This window comes from Gopherus evgoodei, chromosome 3, assembly GCF_007399415.2.
Source record: "Gopherus evgoodei ecotype Sinaloan lineage chromosome 3, rGopEvg1_v1.p, whole genome shotgun sequence".
NCBI classification, from domain to species: Eukaryota; Metazoa; Chordata; order Testudines; family Testudinidae; genus Gopherus; species Gopherus evgoodei.
The window spans coordinates 172,620,312-172,636,655 of NC_044324.1; the positions used below are offsets into that span (position 1 = coordinate 172,620,312).

Consider the following 16,344-nt stretch of genomic DNA (forward strand, 5'->3'; position numbering starts at 1 on the left):
TCAGCAAAGTAGCATCCCTGTAGATGAATGGTGGGCAAACTACGGCCCATGGGACCATCCTGCCTGGCCCCTGAGGCTTGCCCCCAGCCCCTCCCCTTCTGTCCCTCCCGCCCCTGCAGCCTCAGCTGACTCATTCCACTGCTAGCACAATGCTCTGGGCGGTGGGGCTGTGAGCTCCTGGGGCAGAGCAGCTGCAGAGCTCAGCCTGACCCAGTGCTCCGTGCTGCATGGTGGCAGGGGCATGGCCCAGCTCCAGCCAGGCGGCGTGGCTGTAGTGCCGCCAGCCACTGGTGCTCCAGACAGCACGGTAAGGGGGCAGGGGGGTTTGGGGTGGTGGTGTGATAGGGGTTGGGGGGAATAGGGGGTTGAATGGGTGCAGGGGAGGACAGTCAGGAAGGAGGCAGTTGGGGTTGGATGGGGCAGTAGGAGTCTGAGGGCAATCAGGGGATGGGTGTGTGGATGGGGCAGGAGTCCCAGAGGGGCTCTCAGGGAACAGGGGGGTTGGATGGGGCAGGAGTCCTGGGGGGGGAAGGTAGAGAGGAGGTAGGGGCTGGGTCACAACCTCCTCCCCTAACTGGCTCTCCATACAATTTCTGAACCTGATGTGGCCCTCAGGCCAAACAGTTTGCCTACCCTTAGCATAGCTGGAGCTACAGAAACCTGGCCTGTGTCATGATCGTGCCTTCCAGCTCTTACAAGAAGTAGTACAATTGCTGGTGTCTCGAACAGCTTTTCCATGGGTCTTCAACTGTCTGTACATAGAACAATCATAGAATATCAGGGTTAGAAGGGACCTTAGGAGATCCAGCTGAACCCCCTTGCTCAAGTCAAGGCAGGACCAATCCCCAGACAGATTTTTACCCCTGTTCCCTAAATGGCCCCCTTAGAGACTGAACTCACAACCCTGAGTTTAGCAGGCCAATGCTCAAACCACAAAGCTATCCCTCTCCCTTATGTTTTCTGTCATTGACTCAGAGTATGCTACTATGATCTGATGTGAGACACACTTCACAACAGCAAAACAAACAAAGTGTCAGAAGGGCCAAATCATGACACCTGAATGGCGCTCAGCACATTGCAAGATCACAGCCTAAATCGGTGGTGGGCAAACTACACCTGCGGGACCATCTTGCCCAATCCTTGCACTCCTGGACAGGGAGGCTAACCCCTAGCCCCTCTCCCACAGCCTCAGCTCACTGTGCCGCTAGTGCTCTGGGAAGGGCTGCAAGCTCCTGCCAGGCAACATGGCTGCAAGAGCCCCTGGGTGTAGTATATTAAAGTGCTCCTCCATACACTTTTGGAACCTCGATATGGCCCTCAGGCCAAGAAGTTTGCCCACCCCTGCTGTAGATACTGTTATTTACTACTACTGGCTGTCATGTAATTAATGTGGTTGCTTGTAAATCGACCTAACATAGGTCGACTTAAGTTTATGAGGCTTCTATGCCTCATGCTGGATGGGGTATATTGGAAGATTTGCAGCAGATTCTTGCTAGCTCTTGATATGCCCGTAGCAGGTGGCACAAGTAAGGGTGTTTACTGAATGCTCGGGCCTAATCCTGACATTATTAAGCATGAGGCAAAAGAACATATACAGCAGACTCTTGCCTGTCCCTCCTGTACGTGCAGCACAGGGGACACGAGCATCATGGCAACAAATTCGTGCCAGCTCCTGCCCTGCATGCAGCACAGTGTATTGCCAAAAAGAAAAGGGGGGGGCAGAAGACTTTGTCCGCTGCTGTCATGTATGCATAGCAGGGAGCCCAGGAGGGCTGGCACCCCAGGATCTTGCTTTCTCCCGCAGTCCCTGCAGAAGAGTAGGACCCAGCAGATTTTACAGCAGCAACCCCTGCTTGCTCCTGCCATGCACACACAGCACAGGGGAATGCGGAGGGGATGGAGGCTATGCGGGCTGAGCAGGCGGGGGGTCTTCCCTCCTGGGAGGGGGTTTGAAGGCGGCTCGTGCAGCGGGCAGGTGCAGGCTCGGGCACAGGCTTCCCCTTGGCAGCTGCCGCAGCCTTGGCTCTGGAGCCGCCCGCCTCCTCCCCCAGACACAGGTGGGATGAGCGCGAGCGGCGGCGCGCGCTGCGTGTGTGGCTCAGCCCTTCCCCTCCAGCTAGCGGGGGAGCTGCCGCCGCTTACGGAGGAGGCGGCAGCAGTAGCAGCGGTTCGTGCCTAGCTAGCTGGGGGAGGCAGGCAAGGAGGCTCCATGCAGGCGGGCAGCCCTCAGGTAAGGCGCAGTGCTCACCTGGCTCCATGCACCGGGGAGCAGGGACAAGGCAGTAAATGGGGGAGTGTGAAGGGGAGCAGTGCTAGAAGCGGGCGTCAGGGGGAAGCCGGGGTGAGGAGTTAAAGGGGGAATCGTGCATTTCCCTCTGGAAGAATTAACAGAAGCTAGGGCCTGCATTCGGTAACAGCCCCCACCCCATCCACGACAGTTAGGTCCTGGGTGGAATTGGGACCGTTGCGATATTTATAAGAGGAGAGATCTAAGTCGGGGCGGGGGGGGGGGTCTTGGCAGAACGGAGACCCTAGGTGGTGGCAAGCTGTGAATTGCATGGAGCAGCACAGTGAAGGTGGCTTTAGTGCTGCCTCTTTGCATTGAGGCTGATTTGCTGTTTGGAAACTGCATCCCATTCCCAGGGAGTCTTGGCTATTGTGGAGGGTAGAAGGAGAGTTCAGATTGGCACAGGGGTTTCGTGTGTACGCAGCATGCGGGCAGGGGATTGTATATTAGGAGAGGGCATTTGAGGGAGTGTGGTTTGCATGTCAGGGAACAGACAGTGGGGACAGGCTGGACAAAGATTATTATAATAATAACTTTATATCCTATCTTTGGTGTCCACTGTCCTGTCCAGATGCGTAGGTGGCAAGGTCCTTGCCCCAAAGAGGTTTCTGTTGCATGTCAGAGCTGGGAATGGGATTACACCTTGGAGAAGAATGGGCAGGGATTGATTCTCAGCTCTGAGATCGCTGGGAGATGGCTAGATAATATTCTCTTTCTTGTTGTAGATTATTGCAAACCGAATGCCCTTTGTGGATAAAAGATGTATCATGGAATGAACCCGAGCAGCGGGGATCCGTTCCTAGAGAAGCAGCAGCAGCAGTCCCCGGCCCCCCGGAGACTCTTCGTGGTGGTCTTGTGGCTTCAGCTGGCTCTGTGTTTTGGCCCTGCACAGATCACAGGCGGTGAGTGACTAACTCATGTGACTGACAGGCAGCAGCAGCAGCAGTGTCCCTCTAAGCTAGCCAGAGAGAGAGATGAAGAGAGGCTCTGGCAGACTGCAGGCAAGTGAGATCCCAAGTGATGGGGTGCTGGGTGCCCTTGCTGTGTTTAAAGGCTAACTTATTTCTGTCTTATACCCCCCCCCCCTTATTTCTCACTACTGTTTACATTAAATCAAGCCACTTGACATTCAGTGTCCTCTGGCATTTTTCCCATAATTCGAGCACTGGAGACATCCCTAGTTTCTGACCCCGTATGCACAAGTGCCAGTCTGAGAGACTGTCCTGCACCCTACTGCATACATCAACCTCCTTGCATGAGAGCCTTCTCCCGCATGTGCCTATACGCACACACATGCTGAGACGCAAGAACCCCTTCTCTCCCTTCCTGCTCTCCAACACTCAGGCCTGCTGACAGGACCCACCGCTATATGCTTATGTAGAAACCTTCTGCCCACCACCCTTCTAGACACATGCACAGAGAGGTGCTGCCAGGAGAGTCTCCCCCTTCTTATCCTCCTCTTTTCTCATTCCAAAAACCAAACCATGGATACTAATAGGAGAAAATCTTCACACTTCTTTCTCTCCAACCCCCTCTCTTCCCTTTCATAGACACAAACTGGAGAACTGAATCCTCTTTCTCCTGAAAAAATCCCACACATACATGCTGGCAGGCGATACACCCCTCCTCACATGCTGAAAGGAGAGGAGAAACTTCCCTCATATACAAACACATGGATGCTGACAGGGTGACCCTCTCACTCTTATATACACCCTGCTTCCCCTTCCATACATGCATACAGATACTGAGAGGAGAGAACATTCCCTGCTGCCTGCAGGAAAGAACAACCATGTAGGTTGGTGTGGAGAGAACTACCCAAGGCACTTAAGTGGTGACAAGAGACAGCCTTGCCCAAATGCTGGCTGGAGAGAAGCAAGTAGTAATAAATATTTCCACTATAACCACACATGAATTTTTATTTAAAAATAATGTAATGCTTTAATAATAATAGCAAGAATCCTCTTCTGTTAGCTCTCTTGCTGTTCTTTGCATCTGGAGAAGCAAACCTGTTCTGTGTTTGGTGGAGGGGAAAACATCTAACGTGGGGCTAAATAAAGAGACATTAAAATTCAGTTCCATTGCATCCTCTTTGAAAAAGGACCAGTTCATGTTTGCTCTTTTTATGATTTTAATTACAATTTTTTACACCTTTATTTTATTGAAGCTTTTGAGGTATTTTAAGCAGATGTGTTTAATTACCAAATTGCTTGAAACTGATTCCCTAATTAGGTCTGGACTGCAGGAAAAGTCTTCAGATAAACTGCTGTGCTGCAAAGTGAACTTAGTTGGAATAACATTAGCAGTTTCAAAGAATTTCCACTCTAAAATGGTGTTATATTTTTGAGGGGGGGAATGAGCTGTTTTGCAATTGAATCACACAATTAATGGCAAACTGAGAGGCAGTGTAAGAGTAGCTTGGGGTTCTTCTCATGCATCTGATTTATGTCAAACTGTTCAAACTTCGGTGCTTGCAGTTAGGCTCAGAAATCCACTATTACTCACCCCACTTCTGTTTTTGGTGTTTATGTACTGCTCCCATCGTCTTCTGAAAATAAGGCAGTTTTTCTAAAGTGTATTTTAGGTACTTAATAATAGATAACTCAAGGTTGAAAAATTTGGCCTGGGTTAACAGGCATGAGAAGAAATTCAAGCAGCTCCTACATTGACACACTTTCTCTCATAAACTATGTGGTCCATTTGTAAGCTGGCGTATCTTTTTCTCCTCTCAAGAATATAATGTCATTTTAGAGTAGAAATCCCTTGAAGCTGCTAATATTCCAGCTAAATTTACTTTGCAGTCATACTTCCTGTGCTATAAGAGACCCTGTGTTTTTTGGATGTGCTGCCTTTCTGATGAGTCATTTTTAAAATAAACAAACAAACAAGTGTGGTCATTCAACACCCTGCTTCAGTTGTTGGCATATTTCACAAGAATAGTGTGTTAACTTTGATGTCCTGTCCAACTCTAAAGTGTAATGATGTTCTGCCCACCTATGTTTCCTTTGCAGTTTCAGTTAGACAGGCCAACATTCATTTTGTGGGCCACCTCATAAGAGCAAGAATGTCCCATGGATCCATAACCCCATATCCTACTACTTAATTAATTTGCTGATTAATGGAAGGTGCTTTGTAAACTACAGTTCTTGAGCTTCTGGAAGTCATTGTTCTTTAACTACCTGTGCTGAACTCTTGTATGGTGGTGGATGTTAATAAACAGCTGCTGCGCTTCACTTCAATAGTGAAACCTGATATTGTTTCTATGTCAAACAACATTTGTAAAGCACTTCGGGATCCTTCAGGATGAAAGGTTCAGAAGAATGATATGAATCCAATATATTGTTTGTTAATATGAAGAGCTTTTGTTATAGGCCAGCTTGAGGCAAAAGAGAAATTCTTGTCCTGATCCCACTGAAAATTAATGCATTAAACAACTTTGATTAAAAGAACCAGTGAAAAATGTAAGTTTTTATTTCTGGGCAATATTATTTTCCAATGAGAAGTACTGTATATACACAGTCTGCTAAATCAACAAATCTTTCATGTAGTAGAATACATACACCTGTTTTTCTGAAGGGTGGAAGTGGTGAGACAATGGGGTTTTACAGTTAAAGAAGGAGACATTGAGCCAAGACTCATCATCTTTATTTCCCACTCTGTTATGGTCTTGGGCAAGCCACTTCGGCCACTTGTTTTACATGCTTCGGTTTTTGACTGCTCAACTTGAGACACAGGGTGTGATTTTTTTTGAGGAGTGCTGAGCGCCGATTGGACTTCAGTTGGAGTTGTGGTTGCTCAGCACTTTTGAAAATCTGGCTTTTATAGTACTCACAAGTTGGATATCCAAATATTAAGGCATGCAAAATCAGTGAATACTGTTGAAAATTTGGCCATTAACCTCTTTGTATCTTAGTTTTCCCCATCTGTAAAATAGGCCCTTCACCAAGCAGGGTGATGAAACATAACTAATAGTTTATAAAGAGCTTTGATGATTTTAAATTGGAGATGCTACACAGGTGGAAAGTATTTATTATTTTGTTTCAGTAGTGGTTCATCTTCAGCAACATCAATGTGCTATAAGGCAAAAATAAAAACTAATTAATATGTTGAAAAAGAGGAAAATGATAGGGTAGACTTTGCCATGGAGCACTGTTTTCAATTTAAGGATGAAAATACGTTCTTCCCTTTCTTACCTGAGGGCAGAATTTGGCCCTAAGTAGTAATCTTGTCATGACTTGTATAGCTCCTTTTATTTTACATCTGACTTTTCTATAAACTGTATTGATTTTAAGGTTCTGCCAGTTCACCCCAAATCAATATTATTTATAACCCTTCCTTTTTTTTTCTTGTCAGTGATTTTTACAAAGAATAAATCTGCCTGTAGTATTTTTACTCTCTCAAAAGTGGTTCCTGGAATGATCCATCAGAAAATTCACTCCACAAATGAAGTCAAAAGAACAAACTCTTCAAAGCTCAGTAGGCCTAATTCCTCCCTGGTGTGTGTAACTACATTCACACTAGAGATGAATTAAACCCCCTTGACATTAGCTTGGGACTTTCTTCTAGTCACCTGGTATCTTTGCTCATCTTGTGCTTTTTACTGTTAGTCTATAATGAAGAAGAAGTGTTTTTAATAATAGAAATAACCAGTGTTAAGATCTTCAGACACACTAAATTCATAGCTGGTGCTAAAGGCAAGATATTTATTGCACATAAGCAATTTACAGAGTTCATGGCTGTACATGTATCATTCTGAGGGGATATTAAATATATATATTTTCCAAACATTGCAGATTTCTGGAAGTGTTAATTTTTCCAGGAATTCGGAATTTTCTAATGACTGGGGGCAAAGAATTCACCATGTGAAGATTTATTTTAGTCACTTTCTGAGTTTGGACGTGGGCTTTCGATTTTGCTGTTGTAACAGGAGAGGCACTTGAGCTAATTTCTCTGTTTTCTTTTCTTTGTTGGCTCTGGAGTATTTCTAGTCCTTTGGGATGTCACTCTTTTTTGGATAGCCCTTTGAGGAAGCTCGCTACTGCAATTTGAGGGAGTATTTTTGGTATGCTTGAATCAATGTCGTTTTTTGGTGGTTGATACTTTCTTTGAGCCAGATTGATACCTTTGCTCACACTGAGTAATCCCATACTGGACAAATAGTTCCCATTGAGAGTACATACGATATGTATGTAAGGTACTATTCGTTGTGAATAAGAGTGTTGCATTCTGGTTTTTTTGAGGTACTCAAACATGCTTTGGAGTTTGTTGAAACCATGAAGAGTAGTGTTTTTGCTTGTAAATATAGGCTGAATTTTTATTGCTCTGTGATTTTATTGTATTGGAGTCTGGACTGTGCCTAATTCTGGATTTGATGATTCCATAAGAAATCTTTCTCAGGTTGCCAAACAAAGAAGAACTGTTCCATCTGGATACATCAAATCCTTTGCATGCAGATGACTTGTGTTCACATTAGGGATGTGTATCACCTTTGTTTTGACAACCTATTGTCTGTCTTTGGTGGTTTTTGGAGACACAAAACTGTTTGAGATTGTCTGTCTTTTTAATTGGTGCTTGCAGTCTCTTAGATCTTAAAGAGTCTTTTCGGATCAGACTCGTATTTGACTGACACCCCAATAAATATATCTCTAGCCAGCATATTTTGTTTCTCCCCTTCCAGTGTGGCTGCCTCAGCTGACAAGCAAAACAGACAGCAACTTTCTTTTCAACCTGGAATATGTAACCGAGATTGGTGAAATCATTAATTAGCTTTACAGTATCAGCCGTGGCTTGTTACTTTGTAAAAGCTGGTTTAGGCACTGTCATATCTTTCAATATATCTGCAGTGTAGCTTCCTTTCATATATCTTCTGAGATATGTTCTAAATTCATTCCACTGTGTAATTCTAATTTAAAATGACAAGGTCTTCTACACACCTTGGCATGACAACAGATAGTTTGCTTAGTAGTGTGTCCACCCACATCCTTCTGAGATATGGACTTATCTGATAGGCTAATACTAGTAGCAGTTCCTTCTTGCGAAGTCACTTAGCACTTCATGAGAAGGAGATTGATCTTGTTGCTAAGGCATGGAAATAAGGATGAAGATCTGCATTCTGTTTCCAGCTCTGCCCCTGACTTGCACTATAACCTTTGGCAAATCACTTAGCACATCCTTACAGATTGATCCAAATTTGTATGCCTGCTTTCTCTGCCATGATGATTGGCACTAATGAAAAAATGAACAGTGATTGGCTGGACTGTAAAATATGATGATGATTATCATTCATCCCACGTGAGTGGGTGAATATAAGTTTGCAAAAATGTTTTGATTTTTTTCTCTGCACAATAATCTCTTTCACACAGAGAAGTTGTGAGGTACCTGGAGAGCCTCATATGGAAGATGCTGTGAAGTGAAAAGTATTTATTATTACATAAAGTAAAAGATGAATATTCAACACTGATTGTTTGCCTCAAAGATTAATAAGTAAAGATCCCTAATGAAGGTAGAAATATTTTATCCCTTTTGATTTCTACAGCTTTTCTTATGGATATTTCTCTGTATAGAGCTTTGATCACACACTTTGAATTTTTCAAGTATCTACCACCTCTGCCTCTCTGATATTCATATGTTCCTTGTAACAAAATAAACCTCACTAGAAACCATAACTGTTGCGCCCTTACAATCCCACTGATGTAAAAAATGCATGGGGTGGTTCTTGGTAGGGCCAAAAAGGGCAGAATGTGAAACCAATTCAGATCTGATGTAAGCAAATGCAACATCCTGAAAGACTGAGCCAAATTCAGTAGTGAACATAGGCTACACATCTCATGTAAATTGGTCAGAAAATGAGTGTATAGGGTAAAATGGTGTAACTTGCACAAATGTATTGTTCAGTACACTGATTTTATGTGCAACTTACACGCTGAGGAGCCTGAAGATTTATGTGTTGCAGGAAATCCAGCTAACTATGGTGTAAGATAAAGTAGCCTGCCTACTTCTTTTCACTTCTTCCTATTTGTTACTTTCCTTGCCATGTTACAAATCCATCAGCATGTTAATTACATGTGATTTACACACCCATTGGATGTATGCGGTATTCTTGTAGTCATGTTGGTCCCAGGGAAACATTACCATACCCACCTGGTAGCTTGTATTGGACCAACTTCTCTCGGTGAGAGAGTCAAGCTTACACAGAATAACTTGATGTCAGATTGGAGCAAATTGCAGTACTGACCCTTAACATTTATTTACACACCTCTACCATGTTATAACGCCACTCGATATAACACGAATTCAGATATAATGTGGTAAAGCTGTGCTCCGAGGGGAGGGAGGGAGAGAGGGAGGGCTGTGCCCTCTGGCAGATCAAATCAAGTTTGGTGTAACGTGGTTTCACCTATAATGTGGTAAGATTTTTTGGCTCCCGAGGACCGCGTTATATCAAGGTAGAGGTGTACATGTTCTCTAACCACCTTACACCACTGTTTGTTGGTGCTAATTTGGCCCTCTGTGTTTGCAGAAGGGGTTCTTGATGCCTTTCCCCAAACAACTGGTCTGCTCATATGATTAGACTAAATTGGGACATTTCTTTTTCACATATTGAAAACATTAGAACAATTTGTTAATACCATTTGTGCACACCAAGCACATGCTGACAAAATGTGTCAGACATATTTTCACACTCGCAAAGAGTGACCCTTGAATCACTTTTTTCCTTTATTTAGTCATATCTTCTTAATGATGTACTGTCCATATTGAGTTGGATTTCTGCTTATTATTAAGGAATGATAAAAGCGTCCACTCGGTGAGGAAGTTCAAGTCTTTATTAGGAGAATTTTTTGGTTGAACAGTTCTCTCTATTGTCAACGTTATTGGCCTTAGAAAGGTAATATGTGGAGTTAGTCTGCCAGCATCGCTACTAACACATTGCCAGGAGCATGAAATTAAAAGAAAAGATTAAACATATTCTAGCAAAAATTGTTGCCTGTTAATAATAATAATAAATAATAATAATTAATAAATAATTCATAGCTCTTTCATATAGCCCTTTTTGTCCCTAGATCTCAAAACATTTTAAAAAAGGAAGTTAAATATCATTATCCTCTCTTTGTAGTTGGGGAAAATGGGCACAGAAAAGTGAAATTACTTTGCTTAAGGTCACATTGCGTTGTCAGTGGCAGAGCTGGTAATAGAACTCTGGAAATAGAGTGTTCCTCTGGCCCTGTTCATTGAATTGTATTTTTTCCATGGCAAAGCAAAGGAAAAATGACTTGCAATTTAAAATGGAGGTGCTGCGAAGTGGGCAACATCTACAATTTTCTTTTGATGCCACATTTGTATAATAAAAATCTCTATCTTTTTGGACTCAGTTCTCTCTTCACTGAAGTCAGTGACAGAAATCCCGTTCATTTTACTGGGAGCAAACTCAGACCGTATGTGTTGCCTAAAGAAACTACACAGGCAGACGGTTAATCTAATCTTTCCAGGTGAGATTTATCTGTCATAATACCTCCAAACAGGAGTAGGTGTGTGGACATGTGTATATCTCAGGTGGCACATGACGTTTTTCCAATATCAGAAGTATCTTTATGTGAATAACAATAAAGAAGCATTACCCTTGGAAAACCAGCCATCTCTCTCTCTCTCCTTAGAACTAGCTGATGGTCTGTGGGATAGGGTTCTTATACTTTTTCATAGTAAGGAACCTACATTAATAGTGAGAGAGTATGTCATGGATATCCCATAGATGTCACTCCCAATTATGATCACAGAACTTTTCACTGTCATATAACAGTTCTGCAGCAACCACAGCAATTGCTTACATGGAAAGGTAAGATAAGCAAAGTATTGAATGTGTTTGCAGGTAATTTTAATGTGCTTTAGCTGCTGGAAATAAGGAGAGGCAATTCCATGTGAACAGCCAGCTGTCTGTAAGCCACTGTCAGAAAACACCACCACCCTTGTCATTTGTTTTGGGATCAGTGGCAATTGAATGGCTGCACTCAAAAAATTCTTCTCTTCCTACAACTGTGTTCCTCCTGCAAATAATGCTGACGTTTTCCTTGCATGAAGGGAAAGAAACTGAAGAAACAGTTCAATTCAGTTCCTTGCTGTTTACACCAGATGGCTATGCTGCTGTCACATTCTGCATATTCTCCTGTGATCAGGGGTGAAAGTAACTTACTGGTACTGCTGGAGTCCTGAAGGGGGCATGGCCTCATTCGGAAGATTCGTGGCCTCTGAAGATTTAAAGGCCCTGGGGGACCCAGGGCTTTTAAATCAACCAGTTGCTCCCAGCTGAAGAGGTGGCTGGGAGCCCCCTGGGGCTCGGGCAAATTAAAGGGCCTGGGGCGCCGGCTGCCGGGGGGGAACCCCGAGCTTTGCGAGGCTGGAGCAGGGATTTAAAGGGCCCAGAGCTCCTGCCACTGATGGGAGCCCGGAGCCCTTTAAATCCTGGCCCCAGCCAGGATTCAAAGGGCTCTGGGCTGCTGGCAGCCGCTGGGAGCTCTGAGCCCTTTAAACCTCAGCCGTGGCTGGGATTCAAAGGGCTGTGGGCTACCTGCAGCGGCGGGGAGCTCTGAGCCCTTTCAATCCCCGCTGTGGAAGCTGGTGCGGTCCAGCACGGCGTACTGGCTCTTGCTAGTACGCCGTACCAGACCGGACCGGCTTACTTTCACCTCTGTCTGTGGTAGGAAATGTTCCACTCCAGCCAGGAAGGGGTTAATGAGCTCCTCTGGGCACAGTCAGCTGATGCCTGTTCCACCTGGAGAAGGGTGGCTACTTAAAAGGCATGATCCAAACACAGTTAAGGGAGGCACTCGGAAGGCAGCAGAGCTCCCTGCAACCACAGAGCGGAACTGCTGACCCGGAAACTAGCTGAAGGGCCTCTACCGCCTCGAGCCTCTGGACAAGTGAAGGGACCTTCTTTATTTTGTCTTCTCTTTCCTTACAGCCTAGGATACTCAGCATGGGCCTCACAGACTGATAAAGGGGTTAGATACCCAGCCCTTGCTAAGAGATAAATAGTCCATTTGCCTTGTAATCATAGTGGGGCAAACCCAGACCGTTTGTGGACTACCAGACTTATATTTTTCCTCTGTCAGTGGGACTGCTGAAGGACTTTAAGAAGAGGGGGAACTGCCTCCTTGAGATGTAGCTGGAAGGACGTAGCCTTGTGGCAGACAGACCTTACAGCTACTACTCGCAGCCAGGTAAAGGCCTCTGGGACAGAAGAGGTACTCTAGGTTCAGAAGCACAGCCTCCGACATCTCCATTGAGCTGTGTGTTATGGAGAGGTTTAGGCTTACCATAGTTGAGGTTGCAGGTGAGATTCCGTTTAAAGCCAAATTTTCCATTTTTGGAAAAACCTGCAAAGAAGAGTCAGATAAGCTTGGCAGAAAGGACAGGAGCTACAGTAGACTGGGGGAAGTGAAGGTAAGGTGATATAAAATTTGCAGAAGAAACAAAATTACTAAAGATAGTTAAGATACAGGCAGACTGCAAAGAGCTACAAAAAGATCTCTCAAAAGTGGGTGACTGAGCAACAAAATGGCAGATGAAATTTATGCTGATAAGTGCAAAGTAATGGACATTGGAAAGCATAATCCCAACTATACATATAAAACAATGGGGTCCAAATTAGCTGTTACCACACAAAAGAGAGATCTTGGAGTCATTGTGGATAGTTCTCTGAAAACAGCCATTCAATGTGAAGCAGCAGTCAAAAAAGTGAACATAATGCTGGGAATAATTAAGAAAAGGATAGATAAAAGGACAGAAAATATTATGTTGTCTCTATATAAATCCATGGTACACCCACATCTTGAATACTGTGTGCAGATGTGGTCACCCCATCTCAAAAAAGGATATATTGGAATTGGAAAAGGTTAAGAAAAGGACAGCAAAAATGATTAGGGGTATGGAACGGCTTCCGTATGAGGAGAGAGTAATAAGACTGGGATTTTTTCAGTTTGGAAAAGAAACGGCTAAGGGGAGATATGATTGAGGTCTATAAAATCATGACTGGTGTAAAGAAAGTAGATAAGGAAGTGTTGTTTACTACTTCTCATATCACAAGAACTAGGAGTCACCAAATGGAATTAATAGGCAGCAGATTTAAAACAAATAGAAGGAAGTATTTCTTCACACAATGCACAGGCAACCTGTGGAACTCCTTGCCAGAGGATGTGAAGGCCAAGACCATAACAGGGTTCAAAAAAGAACTATATCAGGGGTCGGCAACCTACAGCACGTGTGCCAAAGGTGGCACACGAGCCAATTTTTGATGGCATGCAGGGCAGGTTGAGCTGCTCAGCCCACCACCGCTCTGGGGTTCCCGCTGCTGGCCTCTTGCCAGCCGGGGTCCCGCTGCTGGTCCCACTCAGCACCCGCTGCTGGCCTAGGGGAAGGAACCCCAGGCTGGCAGTGGGCTGAGACCCTGGCTTGCAGGAGCTGATGGCTGAAACCCCAGAGCGGAGGTGGGCAGAGACACTCAGCCCATGCCCGAAACCCCAGAGCTGGGTGGGCTGACCTGCTCAGCCCACTGCTGCTCTGGGGTTCTGGCTGCTGGACCCTTGCCAGCCAGGGTCCCTGCCGCAGCCCCACTCACCTTGCTTCTGGTTGGAGGTCCAGTGCAGGCCCCCTGCCAGACAGTGTCCAGCCTCCGGCCCTGCTTAGCCCTACCAGCTGCCAGCTCCACTCACCTCACCTGCCACTCTGGGGTTCCAGCTGCTGACCTCCTGCCAGCCGGTTATCAACTGATCACTCAGAAGCCTATGTGCAGCTTAAAGTATCCAAATAGATGCCACCAGACATTGGAAAACTCAGCAAGGAAAAGCAAGGGCAAGGATCACACTAAACTAATAAGATCTGCATTTTAATTTAAGTTTAAATAAAGCTTCTGAAACATTTTGAAAACCTTGTTTATATATAACAGTAGTTTGGTTATATATTATAGAGACTTATAGAGAGACCCTCTAAAAATGTTAAAATGTATTACTAGCACGTGAAGCCTTAAATTAGAGTGTATACATGAAGACTTGGCACACCACTGCTGAAAGGTTGCCAACCCCTGAACTAGATAAATTCATGGAGGATTGGTCCATCAGTGGCTATTAGCCAGGGTGGGCAGGAATGGTGTCCCTACCTCTGTTTGCCAGAAGCTGGGAGTGAGTGACAGGGTGATGGATCACTTGATGATTACCTGTTCTGTTCATTCCCTCTGGGCACCTGGCACTGGCCACTGTTGGAAGACAGGATACTCTGAAAGGCACTGTGAGACACACTGATGAATTTGTGTAGTAAATAGTTTCACATGATGGCATTTCTATGTAATAAATGAGGCTAAATGGACCTTTGGTCTGACCCAGTATGGCCATTCTTCTGTTCTTACGATCAAGGGGATCCTGAAATACTGCATCCCAACGATGAGTTGTTTACAAAGATGCTAAATTATTCTAATGCTGTTTGGCACACATACATAGGGGAAATAGCCAGATGCAGGAGACACATGAAGCTGGATTCCCTTTGCTGAGATCTCAAAGAACTGAAAAGAAGACCTACGAAATCTAAAAAGGGTTTTCAGACCTCGTTTTTGGAATTAGAGTTGTTAAAATGCAATGTTGAGGAGATTGTACAGAATCAACACTAAAGCTCTCCAGTATACTCTGTGTGTGTGGGGGGGTGCGCATTCCATCAAAACCACACTTTTGCAAAGGGGAAGGTGCACTGAACTCGGAGCCAGGAGGCCATGGGTCCTACTCTCATCTCTTTCACTGATTGGCACTAGATGTTGTTTATACTTGACAACTTGTTAAACAAAGACTCATACCCCTATTTAAAAGGCAGGAAGGTATCTTTTCCTGAATTTTACAGATACTGTAAGGAAAGAGAGAACTGGGAATAGGACCCAGGTCTTTAATGTGTCAAACAAGTCTCATTTCTTTAGCTATATTGCCTTTCAGAATGAATGTGCTAAGTATGTGTCCTTAGCTATCCTGCCTGCTCTAACCACTAGATTACACTTCATTTCCAAGATTAGGAATAGAAAAAATCCTAATTCCCAATATTTTACTGCTGTCTAACAAATAGCTGTGTAACTCACTGGCAAAGTGTTTGCTCAAGTGGCAGAGATCTGTGGTGTAGATCTAAAAGTTCTGTGTTCAAACCTTGCTGCCAACCCATGAAGGAGTAATTAAGGTGATGAAATTTCTGTTTTTCCGTTTTTTTGAGGGGTTCACTACATTTGTTTTAAAACTAGATTGTGTATCGTCCCCAACAGCGATCAAAAGAGACAGATTGGCCAGGCTAGGTTGGGGGCTGGCAGAGATTCTGCAAGGCAGAGCCAGGAATAGAACAGGTCCCTTGTATATCAGAGCCAGCCCTTATCCCCGTAGGCTGGTGCCTCTCAGTCAAGTATACAGATTTGGCCTAATTTTCCTATGCTGTCTGTACAAAGAGACTACTCCTGCATATTGACCTCTGAAAGGCACTGTGAGACACACTGATGAATTTGCGTAGTAAATAGTTTCACGTGATGGCATTTCTATGCAATGAATGAGGCTGCAGGGGAAAAAATGGGTGGTCCTGTGGCTAAGATAATAGACTGGACCACAGGTGAACTGGCTTTTATATATACACATCCTGTGTGGTCTTGGGCAAGCATCATGCACCAGAATTTCTGGAGATAGTTACTAATTAATGTCCTTGTGCCTTAGCTCCTACTCTGTATAAATTGGGGGTGGTTATTATCTAGGAATGTTTGTGTCGCACAATAGTCTGGAGCTATGCAAGAAGTGTATTAGAAAGGTGTCTGGAGCATTTCTAGGTGGGGATGAAATGTGGGGGACTTAGAGGTGTATTGGGGACTTACAGTCTAATCAAGAATAGTGGGTTTGTAATGGGGGTGAAGTCAGTGGAACTAATCACTTGAGAAAATGGTACTCAACATAAGTTCAGCATCAGATCCTCTGATTGTAAGCACTTCATGGCAAGGAATGTGTCTTTTTATCTATGCTTTTTAAAGTTCTTTGTAAACTCACAATGCTACACCATTGTTTTTG

At 44.5% G+C, this 16,344-nt stretch overlaps 1 protein-coding gene across 2 annotated transcripts in view; it reads left to right on the top strand.

Annotated features, from left to right (window-relative positions):
• Positions 1–2,103: 2,103 nt before the first annotated feature.
• SUSD4 (sushi domain containing 4) overlaps positions 2,104–16,344 on the top strand; it is a 110,973-nt gene continuing 96,732 nt past the window's right edge. For both annotated transcript variants that reach the window (XM_030557435.1, XM_030557436.1), the window contains exons 1-2: positions 2,104–2,230; positions 3,013–3,189. In XM_030557435.1, coding sequence (XP_030413295.1) covers positions 3,048–3,189 — 142 coding nt within the window. In that variant the 5' untranslated portion in view covers positions 2,104–2,230; positions 3,013–3,047. The remainder of the gene's footprint in view (positions 2,231–3,012; positions 3,190–16,344) is intronic.